This window comes from Pelophylax lessonae (genome assembly GCF_965119305.1).
Source record: "Pelophylax lessonae genome assembly, chromosome: 13".
Taxonomy (NCBI): Eukaryota; Metazoa; Chordata; class Amphibia; order Anura; family Ranidae; genus Pelophylax; species Pelophylax lessonae.
Window position 1 is genome coordinate 133,226,186 of NC_138780.1, and position 26,732 is coordinate 133,252,917.

General features: G+C 42.8%; 1 protein-coding gene across 1 annotated transcript in view; it reads left to right on the plus strand.

Annotated features, from left to right (window-relative positions):
• MIDEAS (mitotic deacetylase associated SANT domain protein) overlaps positions 1 to 26,732 on the plus strand; it is a 115,488-nt gene that overhangs the window by 56,729 nt on the left and 32,027 nt on the right. The window contains exons 3-5 of the mRNA XM_082275502.1: positions 21,604 to 21,879; positions 23,481 to 23,823; positions 25,003 to 25,066. Coding sequence (XP_082131628.1) covers positions 21,604 to 21,879; positions 23,481 to 23,823; positions 25,003 to 25,066 — 683 coding nt within the window. The remainder of the gene's footprint in view (positions 1 to 21,603; positions 21,880 to 23,480; positions 23,824 to 25,002; positions 25,067 to 26,732) is intronic.

Here is a 26,732-nt window from a genome sequence, read left to right on the forward strand (position 1 = left end):
TCAGGTCCACCTGTCAGTTTTTCAGGCGGACCTGGTCGGACCTTGCAGCCTCCTCTATAGAGTGGCGGATGACATGTCCACTGACATGTACACTGCTACCTGATCCTGTCCGCAAAATCTAGATGGATGGTGGTTCTATTTTCCATTCGTCTGGCTAATCATACAGGATCGTATAGAAACAGGCAGTCTGTTTCCATCCGATTTCCTCATAGCGGCGAGCGGGACTGGGTCAGTTTCAGCTCTGCACAGTGGATCCGATAGGTCCTGTCATCTGTCTGCTCAGCAAGGATCAGCGGAACGATCCCCTGCTGAGCAAGCGGAATCCGTTTAACGGAGGCGCCCGTGTGAAAGGGGCCCTATAAAGCATGGTGCAGTTTTTTCAAACCGGAAAAAAATATGGATTTTTTACTACAGCTTACCTGTAAAATCCATTTCTTGGAGCACATCACGGGAAACACAGCCATATTCATTACCATTAGGGTTATACGCCACCTTCAGGTGAATGGACACTGGCAACCAATAAGACAGGAATAATAACCCCTCCTACACAGGAAGTACCTCAGTTTCAAAGCAAGCAATAAAAAGGCCCCATACAAGAGGGGAGGGACCTCTGTGTCCTGCGATGTACTCCAAGAAATGGATTTTACAGGTAAGCTATAGTAAAAAATCCAGATTTCTTTTTCGTATATCACGGGACACAGAGCCATATTCATTACCTTATGGGATGTCCCATAGCAATGTATCTGAGGGGGGGGGGGGGGCACCATAAATACCGCCATCAGACCACAAAAGATCTACACAGCTGCCTGCAAAACACTGTGGCCAAATGCAGACTCCTCCTGGATCCTAACATCCACTCAATAGAAACTAGTACTCTTTTGGTAGAGTGTGCCTTTTACATGAAAAGGTGGAACCTTCCATTTCAAACCATATGCCTGGATAATAGCCTGGCGAATCCAATGAGAAATCCTAGACTTAGATGCTGCCGGCCCTTTCCTGGGCCCTTCTGGTAGCACGAACAGAAGATCAGTCTTACGAACTTGAGCCGACCTTTCCAATAAATCTTACGTGCCTTTACTACATCAAAGGGAATGTAATAACTTCCCTCCTCTGTTTGAGGATCTTGAAAAAAGGAAGGCCGTATAATGTCCTTATTTAAATGAAAAGCGGACACCCCCTTGGACGTAAAATCACCCTTGGACGTAAAATCACCCTATCTTGATGTACAATCAAGAATGGCTCTTTACAAGAAAGAGATGTTAGTTCCAATACTCTTCTGGCTAAAGTTATCGCAATCAAAAAGACCAGTTTTCTGGTCAGAAGAACCTGGGGAATATGCCCCATGGGCTCAAAAGGCTGTTTCTGTAAAACTCCAAAAAAGATATGTGCTATACAGCACCCTCCTCCTGCGCTCAGAACCTGGTCCTCAGGCTGCCTCAATCCCGGGAACTCGTGCTAAAACTTGGCATCCATTATGGCTAGGCTTTGCTGCCCCTTACGACCAGGGCGGTCGACCAAACACTGTAATACAAAAACAAAGAAAGGGCGCACCAGCCTAGCGCATTATCCTCAGCGAGTTTATTAGATAAAAGTTAAAATCAGCTACTCACAAACATTCGTGAAATACAGACACATCAATCCCATAAAGCCGCCTCATAGCAGAGGTCCAACGTCTTTACTGGAAGCAGAGGGCTGACGCGTTTCGAGGCCGTGCCTCTTCCTCAGAGCCCAAGGAGGCTCTGAGGAAGAGGCACGGCCTCGAAACGCGTCAGCCCTCTGCTTCCAGTAAAGACGTTGGACCTCTGCTATGAGGCGGCTTTATGGGATTGATGTGTCTGTATTTCACGAATGTTTGTGAGTAGCTGATTTTAACTTTTATCTAATAAACTCGCTGAGGATAATGCGCTAGGCTGGTGCGCCCTTTCTTTGTTTTTGTATTACAGTGTTTCTGTAAAACTGCCAGACCCAAATTGAGATCCCAAGGACACAATGGTGGCTTCACTGGTGGAAACATACGTAACATCCCTTGGACGAAGGTTTGAACCAAGCAATGTGAAGCAATCAGTTTCTGGAAAAAAATTGACAAGGCTGAAATTTGACCCTTAATAGTGCTTAAGGCTAATTTCATATTTCATATTCAAGGCTAGAATTCTCCCGATAATATAGTTGCTGGGATGTCATTTCCTGCTTCACACCAGGTAATGTAAGATTTCCAGACTCTGTATTAAATTATTCTAGAGTTTTCTAGCATTTATCAGGGTAGAAACTGCAGGGCCAGATATACCCCGCTCCTTCAAAATTAAGGCTTCAAATTTAGAGACTGTAAAGCAGGGTAGAATATCAGGCCTTCAGAGAGTAGGTCCAGAAGCAGTGGAAGAACACAAGGCCTTGTCACTGCCAATTTTTGAATTTGTGCATACCGAACCCTCTTTGGCCATGCTGGAGCTACTAGGATTACTGGTTTCCCCTCTAGCTAGATTCTGCGTAACAGACGCGGTAGCAGCTGAACTGGAGGAAAGGCATAGATCAGGGAAAACTCCCAAGGAGACACCAAAGCATCCACTCCGACTGAGAGTGGATCCCTGGTCATGGACACCAATCTCTTCAACTTTTTGTTGAACCTGGATGCCAACAGATTTACATCTGGACCCCCTAGCATTGGCAGATCGATGCAAAGTTCTCTGGGTGTAAGTACCATTCCCCGGAAACATCTGTTGACGACTCAAAGTCTGCCTGACCATTTTCTATTTTTGGAATGAAAACCGTTGACAGGCATGGAACAAACTTCTCTGCCCAGGATAGGATGATATCCACCTCTTTCTGGGCTGACTGACTTTTGGTGTCTCCCTGATGGTTGATATAAGCCACAGCTGTGGCATTGTCCGATTGTACCCTGACAGGGTGACCACGAAGTCTGGGCGTCCAGTACTTTAAAGCCAGACAGGCTGCTCGGATTTCCAAGATATTGGTGGGGAGACTTTTCTCTACCCAAGACCATTTCCCTTGGACAGTGGCTTCCTCGTGAACCACTCCCCAACCAGACAGACTGGCATCTGTAGTCACTACTTTCCAGACTACTGGAAGAAAGGATTTCCCTTTCCAAATTAACAACCACCAACTTAGACTCTGACGTACTCTTAGTACCATAGACATGCACCAGTCTTGGGACTGGACCTTTATGGTCCATGCTGACAGAATGTTCTTCTGTAGGGGCCTGGCATGGAATTGAGCATAGGGAATTACTCCGAACGTGGACACCATCTTCCCTAATAAATTCATGCAACAGACATGACGTACTGAAGGATACTTTTGCCTTCTTATGGATCGAGCCATATCCTTCAGGTCTGTGACCTTTCTTGATGGCAAGAATATCTGTATTGTGTCCACAAGGAAATCCAGATATATTCCAGACGCTTGACCGGCTGTAATGCTGGTTTTGCCAAGTTCAGGATCCAACCCAGACATTCTAAGAACTGTACTGTTTGGAAAACATTTTGGCTTAGCTGCAGCCGATCAATCTATTAGTAATGGATCCTCCCGATATCCTATAACTGATATCCTATCACTGATATCCCTTGAGACCTTAGAGTGGCAAATACTGGAGTTAAGATCTTTGAACACTCTTGGAGCCACAGCCAACCCGAAGAGCAGGGCAACAAACTGAAAATAATGGTTTTCTACTGCAAAGCATAAAAACCTTTGATGGGCCTGAAATATAGGCACGTGAAGATATGCATCCTTGATGTCTATGGATGCTATAAATTCTTCTCCTTGTAGGGAAGCCATGACTAAACGAATTGACTCCATACGGAAAGTATGAATGTTCAGAAACTGGTTCAGAGCTTTGGGATCCAGAATAGGTCTCACATCTCTGTTTGGCTTGGGGACTACGAAAAGGTTTGAGTAAGAACCCCTGAATCTTTCATCCTCCGGAACCTCTGTAATCGCTCTTTGGAACCTTAACTGGTCCAGAGCCAGAAAGCGAGATCTTCTTTTTAGAGGATCTGCAGGTATGTTTGACTTTACAAGCCGAAGATGCAGGAACACCCGAAATTCCAGTTTGTATCCCTCCGAGATGGTGGAAATAACCCAGTTGTATTGAATTATTTCTACCCAGACCTTTGAGAACCGTAGCAGCCTTCCCCTTCACCCGACTGAGTGGGGGCACCTCTTCACAGGGTAGGCTTGGAGGTAGACTTGGTAGATCTCTGGACCCAGGGTTTCTTTTGCCCTTGCCCTGAAGGCTTGGTTCTACCAGACGGCTGGGGCCGTCGCAACTGCCTGGGATTAGATTTACCAGGAGTGTAAGTGCTGGGATTCTTAAAAGAAGGATGTTTTGCTTTTCCTCTTAACAGGTAGCAATGCACTCTCCCCCCCAAAATCCTTTGGATACACTTATCCAGATCATCACCAAATAGGCGTTCTCCATGAAGAGGAAAGCCAGCCAGCCACCTTTTACAAGGTTATTCCACAGACCAGCTTTTTAGCTAAAGGATTCTGCGCATATGCACTGTTAAAAGAGCAAACCGTGCCATCTGCTGTATGGAGTCTTTAAGAGCATCCACTGCAAAACATAAAGTGTGAGGTAGATCTGTCAAATCTTCCACAGACTCTCCTTGAGAAGGAACCGTCCTGGACACTCGCTTTTAAAATTGGTCTTTTAAAGACTGACAAACTCCTATAGCTGCTACTTCTGGTTGTGTCGCAGACCCTGCAACAGCTAAGGAGGCTTTCAGTAAAGATTCCAACTTCTTATCAGCTGGATCTTTAAAACCTGGGCATTTTCTACAGGACAAGTTAAACTTTTGTTATCTGAAGAAATGGCAGCATCCGCAGTAGGTATACTCCATTTTTTAGTTAATTTTTCCTCCATAGGATATAATAGTGAAAACCTTTTAGGAGGAACAAAAATCCTATCAGGATGATCTAAATCAGTATACATTACCTGCTCTTAGAGCGGATGTAAGGGAAAAACCTGAGGACTATGAGCAGGGCGCTATGTGCATAGAAAGGAAAAAGACTTCAGACGTGTCTAAGGGAGGTAATTTTTATCCAAACCGGACCATTTCAGTGAGAGACTGAATTAACAATTTCTGGGTTCGAGAGGCTGAGTATGACTCCTCAGAACTCTAGAAGTGGACTCAGCTTGATGTTCTCTATTGCTTCTTCCACATCCTCTGCCCAATCCTGAACTGATTCAGGTGGTGGCTCAGGTGAGGGGGATCTATCACTTTTCCGACCTCCTTGCGATGCTGCAGTCATGCCAGCAATCTTACCCTCAAGGCTGACTAAAGCCAATGCCAAATCGTCCTTAGTGACGAAGGTTGCGACAGAAGCACTAGGAGTAGCCTGACCACCGTAATGGCTTGAATTGGCTAATCGCTTCTGGCTCTTCAGGGGAGTAGACACAGAGGAAGCACAGCTAGGACCTTCAAGGCCTAACGGTGGTATCACAATGCCCCTTCCAGCTGTACCCGCGCCCCCCCCCCCCCAGCCCTTTTTTCTGGCGGACATTGCTCTTAGGCAAGACAAACTTGAGGTACTAACTTTAGTGTACTCAAGGCTTGTGCCAAGCTATACAGCTTATCACACACAGCACTGATTATTCCAAAGATACAGAACCAGTCTGTGCCAGTAAACATACACCAAAGTGATTCACGCAACCCAGCTCCTGCTGCTCTGCGATCCCTCCAGCCTCTCACAGAGGCTTGCATGCTGAAACTCCTGTTTAAGAATCACGCCGCTTGTGGTTGTACTGTACATGCGCTGCGTGCTATGTGGCGTCCATGTGCATGTCAATCGCGTTTAGACACACTCCTCTTGCTCCAGGCGTACGTGTATAAATGGCGAAGATTCACGTGTGCGCGCAAACGATCCCTCGCTATAAACACGCCAATGAAAGCGTTACTTGACCAGAGCTTTCCGAGGAGATGAAGGCGCGGGCGCTTTTGCGCCAAAGCAAAAACATGGGATGAGAGCTGCTTACGCAGACAGGTGCTTTGTCACTGCTGATACCTTTCAGGTGATCAGCACAGGGTGAAAACAGAGCGTTTAAACAAACAAGGTATGCTTTAACATAGCTGATACGCCGGCTGTTTTGCACAGGCAAAGAGAAATGTTTAAACCACAAGGAGCTTTAACATAACTGATGCACCTACTGTTTTGCACATGGAGAGCAAACATATGTTTAAACAAACAAGTGGTAGTATGACACTGCTGATACACCCACTGCTTTGCACATAAAAGAAAAATATGTTTAAACAAACAAGGTGCTTTAACATAGCTAATTGTCTCTGGCAGAGACCACATGGCACCCGGGATCTGTTATCTTTTAAAGGGAACAGTGCATAAAAATATTTTTTAAGGTGGACTGGCTAGTCCCGCTGCAGGATTCTGTTTTGTAACAAGAATCCAATCTTCACTCTTCACGGTGATCTTTGTCACTTGCTGACCTTCAAGGACTGGGTCCCCTTGTTTTTGAGGGGCCACTCCCTTGGACCTGTAGAGCACCCTGCCGGAGCACCTTTAGGTTTGGTTTTACCAAGGGTCCGGATCCCAGGATCCAGTGCCTAAGAAGGACGTTACAGGCAAAACCTCGTATCTGCTTTCCCGAGGCTCAGGTACCATCCTTTTTAGTCTTTGACTTTTTTGGATGGATCTAATTGCTAACCCTTTAGATTCAGAGATCTTTGATTGTGGTAGCAATTTTCTTCTATATAAAAAAGTGTGGAGAGTCTCTCCACCGTGACATCACATTTTAGACACTGGCGAAAAAATGGAGGTACTTCCTGTGTAGGAGGGGTTATATAGAGGGGGACTTCCTGTCTGATTGGTTGCCAGTGTCCATTCACCTGAAGGTGGCGTATAACCCATATGGTAATGAATATGGCTCTGTGTCCTGTGATGTACGAAAAAGAAAATCCTTTTTTATTTGCCTATGGCAATCGGATAGTCTCTGGATCAACTCTCTGGTCTTATTGCTTACACTGTTCTCTTTAAGAATTTGTTATATGTGAGAAGATTTCCTTTAAAGTTTTTTAAGGGGATTTGCCATCTGATGGTGGTCTGAACATTGGGTGTGGCCCTTGTCAGACCAATCAGTTTTGTGGTTGAGAAACAGCAGCTTTTTGGCTGCTGATGGTTCCAGCGTTGCTCAGGTTTTTTTTTCTTTTTTTGGCTCAGTGCAGTTCTGACCTCAGAAACCCATTAAAAGCATCCCATTCCCGCTGTTCAGCATCAGACCAGCAAAAGAGTTTTCCAAGTTCTTCTTGCACCTCAGCTCCTATCAAGCAAGCAAATGCTGTATGACCAGTTCATGTACATGCCATCTATGTTCGTATTTTCCATTATGTGTACTATATAATGGTTATGATCTGCAGAATAACAGCAAGTGATGTATGTTAATATATTGCATTGGCCCAAATTCAGTAGATGTTTCCAGCATTTTTTTCCCATGTAAATGACATTGTTTTGCGAGCCAGCCAACATCTTTTTTCAATAAGTGAACACTTCACAAAGTTGCCTGTTTTCATGAATTGCTCTTTTCTGACAAGTCATTTGCTGTGGGACATTTTTACTGTATTTGGAGAAAAACTTTTAACACAATTTCCTCCACTATGATACTAATAATAGTTACCTTTATAACTCTCTGAGAATATAGTCCCTGGGTGAAAGTAATGAAAATGGCATGGATAAATGGAGTTGGAGATGGTGGAAAGACACAATGTCTAGTGTGTCCCCGTTGTGGATGTTCTGTGGCTGCTCCTTAACCTAGAGTCGTGTTAGTTTACCAGGAGCTGGTGATGTCCCGGTATTGGGGCATTGAGCCCATTTTTATTTTGCCCTTCTATGCTCCACACAGATTAGTGTTGGCTTAAAGCAGAACTATGGGCAAAACCTTTTTTTTTTTTTTTTTCAATTTTGGATAGAGTGAGGTAGGGTCCTAACCTCTGTCAGATTTTCTTTTTTCCGCCATCTGTGTCCCATTGGGGAGATTTCCTTCACTTCTTGTCCAATAGCCAAACAGGGAGTAAGAGCAAATCCCTGCAAATTAAGGGAATTCATTGGGGACCCCCAGGTCACCAGTACTAGTGTCCTCATTGGAAGATTTTCCCTCTATTACTTTTCTGGGGACAACCCAAAATTTGGGATTTTCTTTTACTTGTCAATGATAATGGTAAACCGGACAAATAGAGAGGGGGAATCTCCCTAACGGAGGCACAGACAGCAACAAAAGCTGACAAGCATTCTAATCCCTCTTTACTCCATCCACAAAAAAAAAAAGTAGGGATGCACCGATCCAACTTTCTTGGACCCGATACCGATATCTGGCGTTGTAAAATTGCAGATACCGATACCGGAACCGATCCGGAGCTACACACAAAGCAAGTGGCTGCAGTACAGAGCAAAGCCGCTGCTTCATGTGTACGGCTCCTCCATTCACAGGCGGAGTGCATCTGATATCACTCCGCCTGTGAGCCGGGACTATACAGGACGTAGAGGCTCCCATACTACTACTGCACCTAGTAAGGGATGCCTGAGCCGTTACTAAGCAAAAACCGGATCGGCCATTGGATCGGTCAATGTTACAGATCCCCCGATCCATCTAAAATGGCCATATCGGCCCCGAGACCTGATCCGAATATCGGATCGATGCATCCCTAAAAGTTTTTCCTTTAGTTATACTTAAATCCTAAAAACTTGCTTTACTCTGTTTGTATCAGAGCTAGTTAGGGCGATGTGGCTTGTACTGCTTTTTTAAAAGGCCAGTTTACCCAAAACTGATATTTTAGGTTTTGGTAGATGTTTGGGTGAAATTTCTTGGCTGTTTATTTTATCACTTGGGGACTTTATTGGTGAGATATCTGCATTTGTTATCTGTTCCTGGGTCTGCGCACCTGATGTAGCCTTTATAATAGGTTTCCGTTCTTGTTTTATTAATTGTTTTATGTTATTCATTATGGGGAATGAAATAGAGCTGTGGCACATTACGTTGGGTGGGAATACACAGGAGCAGGAGGGCAGGAGCAATGTCGGGAGTTATGATAGGTAAAACTTGCTTTAGATGCGTGAGCATAAAAATTCTCCACTCCGGATGCTGGGGGTTACACGAGCCGACTCAGCTCACAGACCAAATGCTAAGAAGAAAGCCACTGCACACCAAAGGGATCACTGGTATCCACATTTATTAGGAAAGATATCCACAAGCCTCCAAGGATGGGGTGGTCCTAGACAAGGGCTGTCAATGTCAAGCTTGTGGATATCCTTTCTAATATATGTGGACACCAGTGATCCTTTCAGTGTGCCATGGTAATTGATTCTTCCTGTCAGTGGGAAACTCGGCAGCTCACACTTAGCCCCAGTTCACATTTGTGCGATTTGACAGGTCAAATTGCGTGTCAAATCACAGCCTATTGCCGGTAATAGGAGAGTTCCAATCGGTACAATGCCGACTTTGTGGCACTGCACCAATTTCCAAATGTAGTTTCTGCACTATTTTTGGCAACTTCGGGGGCAATTCTAATAAAAAATCTATGCATAAACCTGCACAGATGTCTTTCATATCACGATTTCAAAGCCGCGTTGATGTGAACGAGGACTTAAAGTCTGCAGGAGACTTGTATGGACCAAGGGTAATGCTATTCGCTGGTGCAATGTTTTCCAGGCTCCTAAAAAAAAAAAAAAAAAAAATAGTAAAAGTGAATGCACATTTTTTTTTCTTTTTACCTGCATAAAATTGTGCATTCATTTTTTTTTTTTATTTTTAGAGGTGAACTCATCCTATTAGTATCCAGGACCTGTAGGAAGCCAGAAGCTGACTCAGCCCGCCAAGTCATCCTATAACTAAAATATCCCATTTATTTGGACTGACCTTTTAATATTAAAGCACTGTGTCTGTCTAACAGAGGTACATCTCAGCTTTAAAATTTATGGAACCACATACAACCTGTGGAGGTCAGCATGTGAAGTTCCAGAAACAGTGTACATGGCTTTGGACTGGTATTTTCAGGGGGTTATTGTTGGACGGGGGCCTCCTTGACATATCAACATATGAAAACCCATGACAGGCGTACAGTGTAACAGGGACACACACCCTCACACCCTGTAGCTGCCAGGATGCAAACTATTTCTAACTAGTCTGATTGACCGTTAGCCAGATATGCTCTGATCTTGGCACAAATGGACAGTCATCTGAAACGTGATCACTCACGCTGAATAACCCCTCAAGGCTCTATGAGAATGCATATAGGTCTACAATATTCCAGTGTTGCCCTGACAGTGTTTTATGTAGGTTATTCTCAGTATTTAGTGCTAACATACAAATGAGTGCTTTGCAGATTTTATTTTCACCGTTAAAATGTTCCTAAACCCAGAAGCCTGCATTCACTATATCTGGTCCCCCACAGTACACAGAACATGGAAATGCAATTATTTCAGTAAACATAAATGGCTAAATACCATTCTCATCAGCAGTTACAGCAGTCTTGTGACTTCTATCAGTGTCTGGGTAAATCTTGTAGGCGGAATTTTCATTCTCCGCTGATTGTCCTATGAGGCTGCAGGACCTGGACCCTCTGTCTGGACAGTGCTGATTGGCACTGTGCTAATCACATGCACTCTACCAAGAAAAAAACAACTTTCTAGCAATACACACCTAACTGAGCATGTGTAGCTTGCCCCTAAGGCTCTGTTCTATTAGGAGACGCTTTAGGGATAGTGGAAGAAGGGGAGGATCAGAGAAGGTAGGATCAAACAGCTTTTTTACACAATGCGGAGGATTAACCCCTAAGGTTCCACAGTCTGAGCATGTCTTCCTGCACATACAGACTGATTTTACTGTTGTGGGTTTAGTAACACTTTACCATCCCTGTACCTGTGATGTTTTTATCTAATGCAGCAATATAATGTCTTGCAGTGTAAGCACTCTGGCCCGGTTTACATTGAATCTTATTAACCTATTTGTGTGATGTTGGAATGTGTGAGTAAAGTGACACAAACAATTGCCAACACAGAAACACCAAAGAGTCTCAGAGATCTGTATAATGCAACCTTTCTCAACAAGGGTGCCATGGAACTCTAGGCTTTCTCCTGAGGTTGCTAGGGCTTCCTTGAATAACGAGCAATGATAGATGATTTCTTACATACACTGACCACTAAGGCAAGGGTGCCATTTCCACACTGACAACAAATGTAAGGGGCCACTTCTGCACTGACCACCAAATTTGGAGGACAACATCATTTTCACTCTGTTTCTTTTCTACTATTATTCAGTTCAAGATTATTGTTGTAAAGAATTTTGTCATATACAGCAGGTGAGTATTGAAAAATGATCTGCTCTGGGTGTCAAATATGTAGGTATGCAACATTCTTTTGCTTGAAACGGTCTACATACTTATTGATCATGCTAGTTTACAAGAGCTGTAGGTATAATACATTTTGGCAAGTGGTTCCATGAAACGCAGAAACGAAGTCAAGGGTTTCTCCAGGGTAAAAAGGTTGAGAGAGGCTGTTCCACGATTCATTTTCCCAAGGTTGAATGCATGCATATTGCAGCAACAGAATGCGTTTAGACATGCAGCACATGGATACTCCTTTTTGCTGCATTTGCTCATCAGCACTATACAGATAAGGCTCAGGTTCCCACTACTGCAACCTAAAAGTCCCTACTTGGCCAGCTGGCTTCCTTGTGACTTGAGTACTCCTTTAATGTGACTTTGAAGCAACGGAGGGCTGCACCGCAGGGAATGCCTGGATAATCTTCCTGTAATGTCAGATCCAAATCTCATCAATATAGATAAGGATCCAACTTAGAGGCGATTTATATTAAAGTCTAAGGGGACAAGTCGGATAGAAGTCGCCTTGAAGTAGTACAGGAACCTTTTCTAAAGTCTGAGCGACTTCAGTAGTGCTAATTAGGACAGCTTTCATTGACTATCATGGGATTTCACATGTCATGCGACTTGGGGTCTCCAAGTCGGATCCCAAGTTGGGGTAGTGTGAACTGAGCCTCAGTGTTTGGGAACACCTAACCATTAGCATTATGGCCAAAAGTGTGCTTAAACTTCTTCAAATGATTGTGTTCAGGCTTTTATTGTAAGTGCTACAGTATACACAGACCTTTTAGACACGTGGTTTAAAGGATAAGTCCACCCTAAAACGAAAATCTCTGCATCTATAGATCTCCACAATCTAACACTAACCTAGCTAGCCCTAGAAGAAGAAATCAGTATACAATACATACCTTTTTTTGAAGCCAATCCGACACGGGTCTACAGCGGCGGAAACTCTGCAGAGGACACGGCCAACAAGGACTGTGAAATAAATGGGGAGTGACGTCATCCATAGACTTACTATGTGGCTGCCGTTGCTCAGCATGGGATCGGGTCGGTTCAGCTTCAAAAAAGGTAAGTATACTGATTTCTTCTTTACAGTGATAGATAGGTTAGTGTTAGATCATGGAGATCTATAGCTACAGGGATTTTAGTTTTAGGGTGGACTTATCCTGACCTCAACCCCTATAGTTTTTGAAAGTTTGTCCAAACTTTAAGCACTGCAGCTTGGTCTTGATTTACCACCATATTGGTTAGAGTGAGGATTTTTTCTTTATCGTTGTCTGACCTCAACCCTACTGTACACTTCTGGCATGAAGTGGAACATTAGCATCTGATCTCACAAATGCTTTTTTGGCTGAATGTGCAAAAAAGTCCCAAAGACACTCTCCAAAATCCTGGGAAAGCCATCACAGAAAAGTGTAGACTGTTAGGAAAGAAAGGAGGGGGGGGGGCACTATTAATGCCCATATCTAGTTGAAATGGAATGTCCAACGAGCTCATATAGGAGTGACAGTTAGGTGTCCACCAAACTTTTTGATGTTTAGCCCCCGTTCAACATTGGGCCGTTTTGACATGTCAAATCGCATGCCAAATCGGGGGCCTAATGCTTGCAACGGCACTGTCCGAATCGGTGCGACACCCACTTTGCTGCACTGCACCGATTCCCAAACGTAGTTCCTGCACTACTTTTGGCGACTTCGGGGGCAATTTAAATAGACATCTGTGCATGAAGCCGCACAGATGTCTTTCAAATTGCCCCTGAAGTTGGACCGAAATGCTGGTTTGAAATTGTGCGAGTTCAGATGAACTAGAATGATTTAATACCCCCCTCAGTGTGAACGAGGGCTCTAAGTAGGTTCCTGTATTAATGACGTTAATAACTGTTTAGTAACAGTGGATTGTAGAGTAATGACCCTTCTATAGCGTTATAGGTGGGATTCCACTTAAAGAGTTACTAAACCCAGGAGCCTGCATTCACTATATCTGATCTCCCACGGTACACAGAACATGGAAATGCAATAGTTGTAGTAAATATAAATGGATAAATACCTTTTCTTATCAGCAGTTAGAGCAGTCCTGTGACTTTTTTCAGTGTCTGGTTAAAGCTTGTAAGAGGACTTTTCATTCTCCACTGATTGTCCTATGAGGCTGCATGACTCCTGATCCTCTGTCTGTACAGTACTGATTGGCCCTGTGCTGATCACATGCACTCTCCAAAGAAAAAAAAAAAAAACTATCAACACACACCAAACTGAGAATGTGCAGAGTGCCCCCGAGGCTCTGTTCTATCGGGAGAAGGTGAACGCATATGTTGATTCCCCCGCACGCAGAAAGTGATTGTCCCACACATCTGAGGTATCGCCACGAACGTCAGATCATGGGCAGTAATTCCAGTACTAGACCTCCTCTGTAGATAAATTGGTAACCTATAAAGGCTTTTAAAGGGTCGCCTTTGGATAATAAAATTTACGTCTGTCGCAGCTGCATGTGCAATTTTAAAGCGTGACACGTTTGGTATATCTTTACTTGGCGTGACATCATCTTTTATATTTTACAGAAAAATTGGGGTTTTTTTTTTTTTTTTGCATTCAAATTTTAAATAGTCTATTTTTTCCCCAAAAAATTGCTTTTGACAACTTAAAAATGTTTTCTCTAGGACCTCTGCTTTAAAAAATATATAATTTTTGGGGTTTCAGTCATTTTCTAGCAAATAAAACAAAAAGATATTTTCTTGTGTATACAAAAAACGCCTGAAAATGCCTGGTCTTCAAGTGGTTAACCACTCAGTGCTCTATCCAGAAATAAATAATTTTTGGTTATGGGTGCGCTTTAAATTTGTTTGAGGACAGGAAGTGGAGTGAACAGACGACATTTGTTCATGCTGTTAGCGGCCATGGTCACCCTCCACTAGTTCCCCGGTCCTAAATAGCTGGCCATCTCATGTCCATGTAATGTGGCAGAGCTGAGGCTTTGCTGGTACATTGCTGTCATTACACCGCTTGCTGTCTTAGAATGTGAGAGCGAGACAAAATCTCTAGAAGGATATAAATAGATGCAGCCATGAAACTCTGGGGTAATAAGGAACACGTGACAGAGATGCGTTTTCACAGGTTTCTGGCCTCGGCCCAGAGAGAAACCATAATAAAGTATCTGAGAAAGTCTTCTCTCTCTCTCTCTCTCTCTTTATACTGCTATGTACAGTCACACTTTTATCTAAAACAAATATTGCTTATTTCCTGTCTTAGTCACATAAAATAAGGAGATTGCTTGATTGTTTATTGTCTTTAAGACAGAATTTAGTGGAACATTGAGGCCTAGTTTACACTTGGGGTTAGGGGGCAGTAAAAAGAGGCAGTTGAGCCCCGTTTTAACCACCCCTCTAAGCTACAAAGGCAGCCATATGGGGGTTAACACATGTGATTGCAACATGGCAGCCCCTTCTACCGCGCTCCAACTATTCAAGCGAATGGTGCCATGCCACGGCTGCCCAACAATTTACGCTGTTGTGGCACAGTGGTGCAGGCTATTAGGGGTTGAAACAAGGAACCTTCTTACCGCCTGTTAAATGTCATCTGAAAAGCAATTTACTGTGGATCGTTTTTCAGAGGGCTAACAAGCACTAAGTCAACCAGCTGCTCATGAAAGGACCTCATCAGGTTAGTCTTGGTTCACACTGAGGCGGGTTTGAAATCGTGTGAGTTCAGCTGAACTTACAAGATTTCACACCAGCATTTTAAATCTGACTTCGGGGCGATTTTTACAGACATCTGTGTGGGTTCCTGCACTGATGTCTATTCAAATCGCCCCCTGAAGTCGTCAAAAGCAGTGCAGAAACTATTTTTGGGAATCGGTGCGGCGCTGCAATGTCAACGTCGCACCGATTCAGGCGGTGCCATTGCCGGCAATTGGCTCGGATTTGACATGTCAAATCAAACCAATGTGAACGTGGGCTTAAAGTGTTAACTAAACCCAGAACCTGCACTCCCTATATCTGATCTCCCACAGAACATGGAAATGCAATAGGTTTAGTAAATATAATATTATTATTATTATACAGGATTTATATAGTGCCAACAGTTTACACAGCGCTTAACAAAATGAAGGCAGACATTGCAGTTACAATACACTTGGTACAAGAGGAATCAGAGGGCCCTGCTCTTTAGAGCTTATAATCTAAGGGTCCTTTCACACGAACAATCCGATCAGATCCGCCTGTCAGTTTTTTAGGTGGATCTGATCGGATCCTCCATGCATCCCTATGGGTCAGCGGAAACATGTCCGCTGACACCCGCTGCCATCCGCATCCGATCCTGTCTGTGAAATCCATACGGATGGAAACCCTATTTTCCATCCGTCCAGGGGATCGGATTGGATGAGAGCGGACAGGTGGTCTGCTCTCATTTGATTCCGCATAGAGAGCAGCGGGGCTCTGACACCTCCCTCTTCGCACACAGTGCGGAGACGGAGCTGTCATCCGCCTGCTCAGCGGATCGAGCCCCGTTGAGCAGAGAACGGTCCGCAACGGAATGCGGACCATGTGAAAGAAGCCTAAGAGGGAGGGTCAGATGATACAAAAGGGAATACTTGTGGGCGATGAGCTGATGAATCAAACTGCAAAATACCTTTTTTCATGAGCAGTATTTAGCAGTCTTGTGACTTCTATCAGTGTCCAGCCAAGCACTGGTTAAAGCTTGTAGGAGGAGCTTTCCTTGTCCTCTGACTGTCCTATAAGCCTGCATGACCCCTGACCCTCTGTCTGGACAGTGCTGATTGGCCCTGTGTTGATCACATGCATCCTCCCAAGAAAAAAAAAAACTCCAGCAATACACTGCAAACTGAGCATGTGCAGAGTGCCCCCAAGGTTCTGTTCTATCAGGAGATGGTTTAGAGACTGTGAAAGAAGAGGAGGATCAGAGAAGACAGGATCAAACCGCCCTTATACACAATGCAGAGGATTAACCCCTTAGGTTCCACAGCGAGTATAACAAGCATGCTTTACTGCATATACAGACTGATTTTACTGCTGTAGGTTTAGTAACACTTTAAGGTAAAGTGGGATTCAGATTTTTACAGTGCTGCAGATAGTGCTGCTATAGCAAACAGGAGTATGTGTACTTTAGCAAAGCCCTTCATGTGGAAGGTATAGGAGAGGCTGTGATGTACCACCTTTCTCCCCCCCAGTCGGTTGCGGGGAGCTGTCCCTGCTCAAAGAACACAATGATTATTGCTATAGCTGCTGGCAATAATCACATGGTAGAAATCCAACAAGCTGGTTGTACCTGCTGGCAACAATCGCATGCTAGAATTCCAACATGCTGGTTGTATCGAAGTTGATCAGTGGATTGACTTGGGTACAATCAGCCGGCCCATAGATGGATCGAATCTCGACCAGTCCCTGCGGAACCGGCTGAGATTCGAACCATCTATGGCTGACTTAACCCTACCTGACAATGACTGGCTCTACAGGCCATAGGTGGCTATAGGTGATTTCCTCCATCCACACAAGCTTGGTGGTCTTGTTGGTTGAACTAGATGGACCAGTGTCTTTTCAACCTCACTAAAACTATGTAACAAGCAGGGTGGAGGGAGGAATTCTCCCTCTCCACTGGGATACTGTATTCTGACAGCAGGACTCCCCACTCTCAGAATACATTGATCAGTGGCTGCAGCCTGACTGACAACAATTTTCCAACTTGCCCATTTGACAGAAGTCGATTGAACGATAAAACTTCTAATGAACAGAGACGACCACACATGAATTGAATGGCCAGCTCAACTCTATCTGGCAGCTTGAAATGTTTGAGAGCTATACAAAGATGTTCTTACCAATCCTGTTGATTTATTACAGACCTTTAAAAGAACATAGAAAAAAGGAGGCAAGGTTTTCAAACATGCTACCCCACATGAGCAGGTGGTTAAAGGAACATTTATACACAAACGCACACATCCGAGTTGCAACACAGTCTGACAAACTTGAACTGCAAATAAGAACAACCTTGTATTCAGAAACTGCTTTTTCATTGCTATTCCGTGCATCCTTGAGGATTGCTCGTGTGTGGAAGTCAAAGCCCATGGCCTTCTGACCTCTGATAAAGTAGAGGATCAGAGTGACTGAAGTGCCAGTTCAGCAGCGATTATAAGGCCCCATTCACACTAGTGCGACTTGTCCCGCGATTTTGGACTGCAAAATCGCATGACAAGTCGTTTTCCATTATTTTCAATGAGCCCCATTCATATCAGTGCGTTTTGAAGTCGCACCGACTTCAAAGTAGTTCCTGCACTACTTTGCCACGATTTTAATTTGTTTTGAGGCATACAGCCTTGCCATTGCTTTAAAAATCGCGGCAAAAATCGCGCCGCGAAATCGCGGTAAAATTGCGTGTGAAAGGGGCCTTAAGTGCCTAGGCCTTTATTTATGTTGCCATCATTGACGGGAGCCTGGGGAAAAGGAAAGTATTTAAGCCCTTCTCTGTTTCAATATTTTTATTGGAAATTTCCATAAAAAAAGGCACAGACCATAACAAGCACAATGTCATTGGTCAAACAGGAAAGCAAGTAATAGTCCGCAATGCAGGCGGAGCGTGCTGACAAAAAACAACTACAAAATGTAGTCGCAATTTTACATAATCCAACGCATGAATGTAGAACAGCACCTGTGTTATATATAATGAAGGAAAGTGAAACGTAAACTGAGGGGAACAAGTCCAAAGCAGAAAAAAAACTCAAGTGCCCATTAAGGCTCAGAAAGCAATAGTGACCTGGTAACTAAGAATAGGCTCGGGCGTGTTCGGGATCCCACCTGCCTGATCCCGCCAGGAAGCTGACGCTGCACACGGCTAATCACAGGCAGTGAGACATTTCCTGGTCCGCAGCTGCACAGATCAGGAAATTTCTTACTGCCTGTGATTAGCTGTGTGCAGTGTCAGCTTCCTGGCGGGATCGGGCAGGTGGGATCCCGAACACGACCGAGCCCATCTCTACTGATAACCACTAGTTAGATGGGTGGTTACCATCTTGTAGAAGACGTGTAGAAACAGCCACAGAAAAGAAAGGAAAAGAAAATAGAAGGGGAGTAAGAGGGGAGGAAAGTGGGATAGAGAGCTATAGCCCACCCGTCCACTCCTCCCAGTCGCCACCACAGCAACCGCCCTCAAGGGGTTTGAAGATATTGTATCCATGGATTCCAAACTCTTTCAAATTGCAGGGAGGTATCTCGTAGGATGCTAACCAACTTTTCATTAGTCATGATCTAGGTAAGCTTATGCTTCATCACAGTCAACTATGGGTTTTTTCCAAGCGGTTGCAATGACTATCTTGGCTACAATGAGCATAAAGTAAATCAGGGTTTGGGTGTGTCTGGGCACCTCTGATACAGGTTCATTAAATAAGGGTATTTTGGGATCCTTTACTATTTTTACCATGGTAACCGAGTATATCAGGGAGTGAACTGATATCCAGAAGCGCTTTACTTTACTACATGACTATATATGAATTACTGCGCTACTGTCATAAAAAGCAGCTGCTGACACTACAACACAACAGTTATTGTGCGGTGATCTAAAAAGGGAGAAAAAGTGCCGCACTCAAATAGGTGTACCTCGTGTGTAAACAGGTTTACGTAAAAATACATATACATAAAAATACATATAAAGTGCAACAAACCTATTGTGTTCAATACATAAATATGTATAAAGGATATTCTTTCAAAGCCATATAAAGTGCATTGTGAATTAAATGAGTGAATCAAAAATACGGAAATCAACAAAGAAAGAAAGTCCACAAAATTGTGAATATCAGGCCGCTATATAGTCTGTTCAGACAGGGATGCTAGATAGAATCCATTTCTGAACGAGAATTCCATAATCCAATTTAAGGTCATTAGGACAGGTGTAGCCACCCAGTTATGGTGCCACATTTGGTGCGATCCTACCTCCTTTTCTATCCAATGCAAACAAATTAAGAAAATCCTGAATAAACATTGAGATGCTCTTAAAAATGACCGTATATTAGGCCCAACTCTCCCGGAATGTGCTAGAGGTATTTATAGGGGAGCACCCTCATTGCAGGGTAGGATCGCACTGAATGTGATTAATCCCCCATCAAATACTAAGATTTTCCAAAATTGAAATGGTTATTTATCCCTGCCGCAGGTGCAATGTTTGTCAACATAACATTTGCGGTAGAAGGAAATCTGATGTGCTTTAGTCTACAACTACAAACCAGAGATATCAAATGAAACATTTTACTGCCTGTGCCACTAAGAATATGGTTTATCTGCTCACATGCCCATGTAAAAAACAATATGTGGGGCGTAGTATACGCCCTTTTTCTGTGCTAGTAAATGAACATATAGCTAACATCAAAAAAGGTCGAACTCATCACAGCGTTCCCAAGCACTTTCTTCGGCACCATAACAAGGACCCTACAGGCATACAATTGCTTATTATAGATAAATATATACCCCCGTGGAGGGGTGGTTCTAATGCCAGAGGTGTTTCACGTCTGGAAACTTTTTGGATTTATGAGCTCAATTTCTTTTGGCCACACGGCATGAATGTTGAGTGGGACATCAATGCCTTTATCAATAGAGCATGAGCTCATAATAAATATACTTTTTTAACATAATTTTTCCGGTGTCTTAACTTTAGGTGTAAGTTAATATTTTATGATATTCATTGTATTCATCATTTTATTACATGCATATGTTTTATACATGTTTTGTAACAATTTGAACGGATTAGATGCGTATGTGGTCAGATCGGATGTGGACCACTTGGGATCCGGCCCTCATCTGGGACTGATCTGTACTGGCTTGTTCCCAGTTCATTTACACCCAGTCTGTTTAAATCATGTGGTTCTGAATTGTTTTGTTATCGTTTGACTTGCGCCCTGGTAAATACCAGAGAGGGGTGAGGAACACAACAAGTAACCATGTGATTGTCCAGACACGCCCCTTGGTGGTACTGTGGGATCTATACCCTATGCTTGTGACTGTGCCTTGTCTGTTGGCCAGACCGAGGCATGGAATACACTATACCATGCATACGCTCTTTGTTTTTGGCATCATACGCTTTAATGTGAGTTCAAGGCTTGGGCGGCAAAGCGGATCCATACTCCATACAAGTATGTCTATCACCTACATCAAATGGAGGTGTGGAACGCATGCCACACGTCATGATGGATTTACTTCCTGATTGACAGTGAGACTGATTATTTATACGAGGAGCTAATTTAAGATTATTACTATTTTGTCTATATGCGCAATGGCTGGACACAGACTCGTACCCCAGAGGATCTCCATGTGGACGAAACACATCGGGTCGTACTGAGCTTGCTCTGTGTCATTGCGCCTGTTGGATACCATTTGTGATCACATTTCCTTGTACTTGAACCGCTTGTAACTTCTACACCATCAGGAGATTGTTTTTTTTTTTTTTTTTTTTTATGGATACTCGAGTTAACCCTATAGAGGAGACTCGATGTGATGAAAGGGATGCTATCCAGAGACCACTGCCTTAACTGTGGTTTTACACACCTATGCTTGAATGACTCTGTCGCTGGCATTTGAGTCCTGTGATTCTAGTAAACCTTTTGACTGTCTTTTTTGGGTGGTGGCTACACCTGTCCTAGTGACCCTCACTCTAATGCACGTTGCACATTTGCACTTTATGTGGTTATGAAATAATATCCTTTCTACATATTTATGTATTGAACACAATATGTTTATTGCATGTTGCACTTTATTGTGTGACACGTTATATGTCGTTTTATGAAAACTTGTTTACACACAGGATATACTTTTTTGAGTGTGGCACTTTTTCCCCTTTTTTACTACATGACTACAATGTGTGGAACATCAAACCCACTTGGCCACAACCCCAAAAAAGTGAGTGAGAAAGAATTTAGGGACAGTATGTATTTCAGCCCTTCTATTACTCTGTATTTATTCCTGCTAGACTGGTAATGCAACTCTACCATTGAGTATAGATAGACCTGCGGCTTGGTTGCTGTTGCCGCATTTTGGCAGCAATAACATTTGCAAGTCTTAAAACCTATTTTAGATGTACTTAATAATAGTAAGTGGTGCATTGTTTTCATCAGCATGGCCTGAGCATCATTACAGCAAATTTGCCCTATTTAGGTATGATTTTGGTGAAGAAAAGGTTACCACCTAAGCAGCACTAGAAATGACCCTGCTGAGGCAACTTGTCTCCCAGTCAGTTATAACCTGTGTTCTACTCACCTTTCTCTTATTTTTGTTTTTTTTCAGGATGCCGACAAATCAAAGAATAAGGAGAATGAAAATTCAAAGGCTAGCTTAGACATTGCCAGTGTGCCATCTCCTAAGAAGTCTAGAGTGGAAGGAGAGCTGAGACCTCTTGTCATGCCGGTTTCGGTACCTGTGAAAATAGAACCTGTACGAGAACTTGGAGATGAAGAAAGGATTCAGAGGACAGCGGCCTCAGAAAGGGATTCCACCATGCAGTCAGTCATAGTCACCCGACACAGGGCTGGTCAGACAACTATTCCAGAACCTGTAATAAAGGTGAGACTTTTTACCGTCATGAAATTTTATATCAAAGCTCTGCATGGTTTTTATTTTTTTCAAGTCAGGATTTAGAACAGAAATTTAGTTTGATGTCAAATGACTTAAAGGTGGGAAAAGCTGCCCATATACAGATTATTTTTGTCTGCTTCCTGATAAATAAGCAAGCACCATCTCACCCGACAACCTTCAATCTGAGTGGCCAAGTCAAAATGTGTTAATTGATCAGCAGCTGCACCCAATCAGATGCAGCCACTGTTATTGTCTTCTGTCAACTGTGAGTGCTGACTTTCAGAATACAATCGCTACCAAGGGAGTCTCTTCTGTCTGGGGACAAAACAAAATAACTCTTACCATGTATGGCCAGTTAAAGATTTGAGACTTTAGTCAGACATTGAAGTCAACCCAGTCCATAAACCTCCCTTCCCCCTTACAGTCATACACATACGCCGTTTTCTCCTGAGATCATACATATTCACATGAACCACAGAAACCCACTGCACTGATCTTACTGACAGTTGAGGACAGTACAGGATTGAGGACAGTACAGGATTGCCTGAATATTTTCTGTCCTTGGATGCCATTTTCACTGCACTAAAATGTTTGTTGACAGCCCCCTAAATGACAGAGAAAATAGTATCCATTATAGGCAATTAAGGTCACATTAATATGTTGTGTTATATAGTTCAGTGCTTCTTTTTGCTGCATCTTTTGTGCACTTTTGGAAATGTGTGTAACATTATTGTCAGTTGTATTGCACTAAAAATGTACTAAATAAACAATACACGTTATTAAGTGTGCCTTAGGGTACATGTTTACAATTTAAGGGGAAAATGCTAGGGCTCATTTAGACAACAATATGGCCTGTCTTCCATGCAGGGCTGCTGATAGCTGCGTCTACAGCCACCTTGGAGCTGCATGCGAGCAGCCCATAGAAGTAGGGGCACACACAGTGCTGGCACGAACACAATCGCATGTCAAAGTTTGAGATGTGGGCAGGAGAGGATGCCCCTCCGATCCATGCAAACACTCCTGCTCACATGTCAAAATTTGAGATGCAGTCAGGAGCGGGTGCATCTCTGATCCATGTACCTGCTCACATGTCAAAATTTGACATGCGATTGTGTCAATGCAACCGCTGCATGTGCCTCCACTTCTATGGGCTGTCTGCACACACACCCACCTGATCAGTCTCAGTGTTGTAATAAGAAGCTGCAGCCCCAGCTTTCTCCCAGGCAACTCATGGAAAAGGGCATCTGTTGGGTCAACCCAAAACTGACATTAAAGCCCTTGATTAAATTTTTTTATCTAGGAATTGCTTGTTGTTGGATAAGCCATGAAAAAAAAAAAAAAAAACACTCATGAATTAATACTTTGGTAAGACTAGTCTTTTTAGACATCTATGAGAGCCGCCATATTGCAGATCAGGGCTTCAGCATCCACTATAGTTGATATTCTTCTTGTTTCATTAAACAGATAATATTTGTGTAGTACAAGGAACCCTCTTGCTGAGTGTGAATATGTTTATTTGCTGGATCTAGCTAGAATTAATCTCATCTGGTTATATATAGTGAATATTTTTTTATTTTATTTCTTTGCAGCCCAATGAAACCTCTTTATCTTTGGATGGGGAGGCTGTGTCTAGGAAACCCAAACAGCGTCCAAGGCCTGAACCCCTCTTCATCCCTCCCAAGCCCGGAACCTTTGTTGTCCCTGTGTATACCAACATAACCTCGTATCAAAGTCACCTGCGTTCTCCCGTAAGAATGCCAGAGCACTTGAGCGACAAAAACTTTGAGCTGCCCCCTTACACACCCCCTCCTATCCTCAGCCCAGTACGGGAGGGGTCTGGACTTTATTTTAATGCCATCATGTCAGCCAGCTCACATTCAATGCCCCCGCCAATCACTCCAAAGAGTAGTACAAGAACTCTGCTGAGATCCAGTAAGTATTCTCTTACGTGTTTTGTCTTTTTTGTCATGTATACTGTATGTAATTATTGCATTTTCTCTTTTAAAAGTAAAAGTAGAGGATGCTAGTCGTTTTTCCCATTCAAAAAAATAATAGAGTAGAAGTGAAGGGAGATAGAAAATATCCCTGTTTAACCACGTTTTTAATGAACTAAAATTCCTTATTGTATTTTAAACTGCCTATATATTATTTCACTATAGTTCTCTGCACAGCAGGCTTCAGACTGGGGGAAGAAAAGGTAACCGTGTGAAGCAGACTTTGCAACACTGCATAGTGCACAAACTAATGACTGATAGCAGGAGGGAAGATGGGGCTAACCTCACCAGTGTGTCACTGCCCCTTTACTACCCAATCACAGGCTAAGGCGGTCCCTGACCAAGCTGTATTGCTTTAACGTCAGTTGTACAAAGAGAGGTCAGAACGTGGTCACGTAGAATTTATTGCAGGTGTATTTTGACCTACAGTTTGACCTCATTATATTTTGCTTCAGGCTTCTTAGTCATTCCTATAGACTTGCATAAAAAAAAAGCAATTCTGATCTTATAAAAAAAAAAAAAAAAACTGTTTTCACACACCCCTATACAGATTAAACTTGTGCAGTCAAGTCATCTGAAATGTATTAAAGTAGGGGAAGCAAATCCCGCTGCTGCTTACCTTTCAGAGTATATCTTCACAAATTTATGTCCACCACTTTGATAGTTTTGTTAGCGCAGTCATCCCTTTAAAATGTAAATATTGATATTGTTATTTTCTTTCACAAATTATTGATTGGTTTTTCGAAGTATGTTTGTAAGGTATCGGATGTGCTATGTAGAAATTAACAAGTATGATGAACAATTTTATAAGTTAAACAGAACATGCTATAGACCAGTGATGGCGAACCTTGGCAGCTCAGATGTTTTGGAACTACATTTCCCATGATGCTAAACTACACTGCAGAGTGCTTGAGCATCATGAGAAATGTAGTTCCAAAGCATCTGGGGTGCCTAGGTTCACCATCCCTGCTATTGACTATTGCTGGCTGACTGATCCCAAGGATATGGTGATTCTAAAGTTGGGGGGGTGAAGGGAAATATAAACGATATATGCGTGTAGTAAGGTTTTGATGACAATCTTTTGATATGGTTGCCCAATACTGTATTTTTCTTACAGCTAGTGAAGACATGCCACCTCTTCTCACTGCAATGGGAGATGCCACACCAGTTAGCCTTGAACCGTAAGTCTATAGGAAATTTTCTCTTGACTGTATTCTAAACACTGTATATTAAGTGAACCTGTCAACCTGTTAAAAATCCTGCGTAGCAGCAGATACCCAAAGATGCCTACTGCCCCTCCTCCGTGTTAATTTGAAATGTTATTTTTAATATTCAGTTGGGTTCTGGGCTAAGTCCTGCCCAGTTGCCGTTCTTTCGTCCATTGCACACTGTGGAAAGGCATCTTTGTGCCATGGAAGTTCCACTTTTTTTAGGGAATGTATTGATATTAGTAACTTTATAGAAAAAGTAAGAATCAGAGAAGACTAGCCTTGGTGGCTGTTTGATAAAACAATCTCGGTTTGTCCTGGTGATCATTGTCACTGGGCCAGAAAGTGAGGGAAGAGTCCAAGTTTAGCACTGGCACCAAAACAGGAGTAGAGGGGAAATCTTCCACTGGCAGTTGTCTAAGTTTGGACAGATTTTCTTCCAGACAGGAAGTAAACGGAAGCCAGATGGGCTTTTAACACTTTGTTACTCTCTCCAAACTGGGAAATACAAAATTTAGCTTTACTTTAAATCTAGCAAAGGATGTGCATAATGGTAGGGGTAATTAAATACAAAGTGCTATACATTTTGCCACAATCAGCCCTAGGAACCAACTAAACTTATAAGCTCAGTGGTGGTACAGCCTATTTACCATGAAAATGTGTTTTCCCCCGAATTGAAAATCTGTATGGGAAGGTCTATGAGACATTCCTCCTTGGAAAAAGAAAGGAACGCACTTGGATATTTCATTAAATTACATTTTGCTTCTGTCATCTCAAATCATCCCTGGAAATTTAGGTCAGATGGCAATTGCACAATTAGGTGACGGAAAAATAAAAAGTCTTGTATGAACAGAGTAACACAAGCTAAATTATTAAAGGCACAACAAATCCCTTTCAGCTCCAGTGACTTTTATTAAAGTGATGAACTGGTACAAATTCTTTGCCGTGGCAAATTAATGTACACACCTTGCATCGGAGTGACAGATGCCTTTTTGTTTGGATACCCTGAGCATATTAAAAGCATTTCTGAGGAAATAGTCATTATTATATCTGCAGCCTTTGGGACACATTACATGCTGCAATAGAACAATTTTACATGATGGACCCAGGTGGAAACTATGTGGTCATGTCTGCTTCTTTTACTGCAGTTTAAACTTTTCCAGGTGTCCAGCCTGTGCAATCACCAAAACATTGTCCCAAGTACATTTCCTTTTACAGTCTTATTTAATGATTAAACAACTTTTGTAAATATATGTGGAGGTTATGAAACCATTAGTTGATGTAAAAGCCTTTAGCAGTGCTATTTTGAGAGAGTGAAATATACACGCCCTTTCAATACTTAAGTAAGCGTGTTCAAAGCTGATCATACAGTTTCGGGAAAAGTTTGGCAGATTACAAAATCTGCTGGCCTGTTAAGTCTCTAAAGCGGGCCATACACTGTGAGATTTCTCACATTCACCCCTTGGGCTGAACAAGAGAAATCTATTGAGAAGAGGTTATAATATATAAATAAATATAAATTATAAAAGTGCGCTTCAAAATAAAGACAAACGTGTCGTATCGCAATGTAATGCAAATAAGTGAAACAAACAAAGCGATCAATGAAAGATAAAGTCTCTCAATTGTGAAAAAAAGTCTC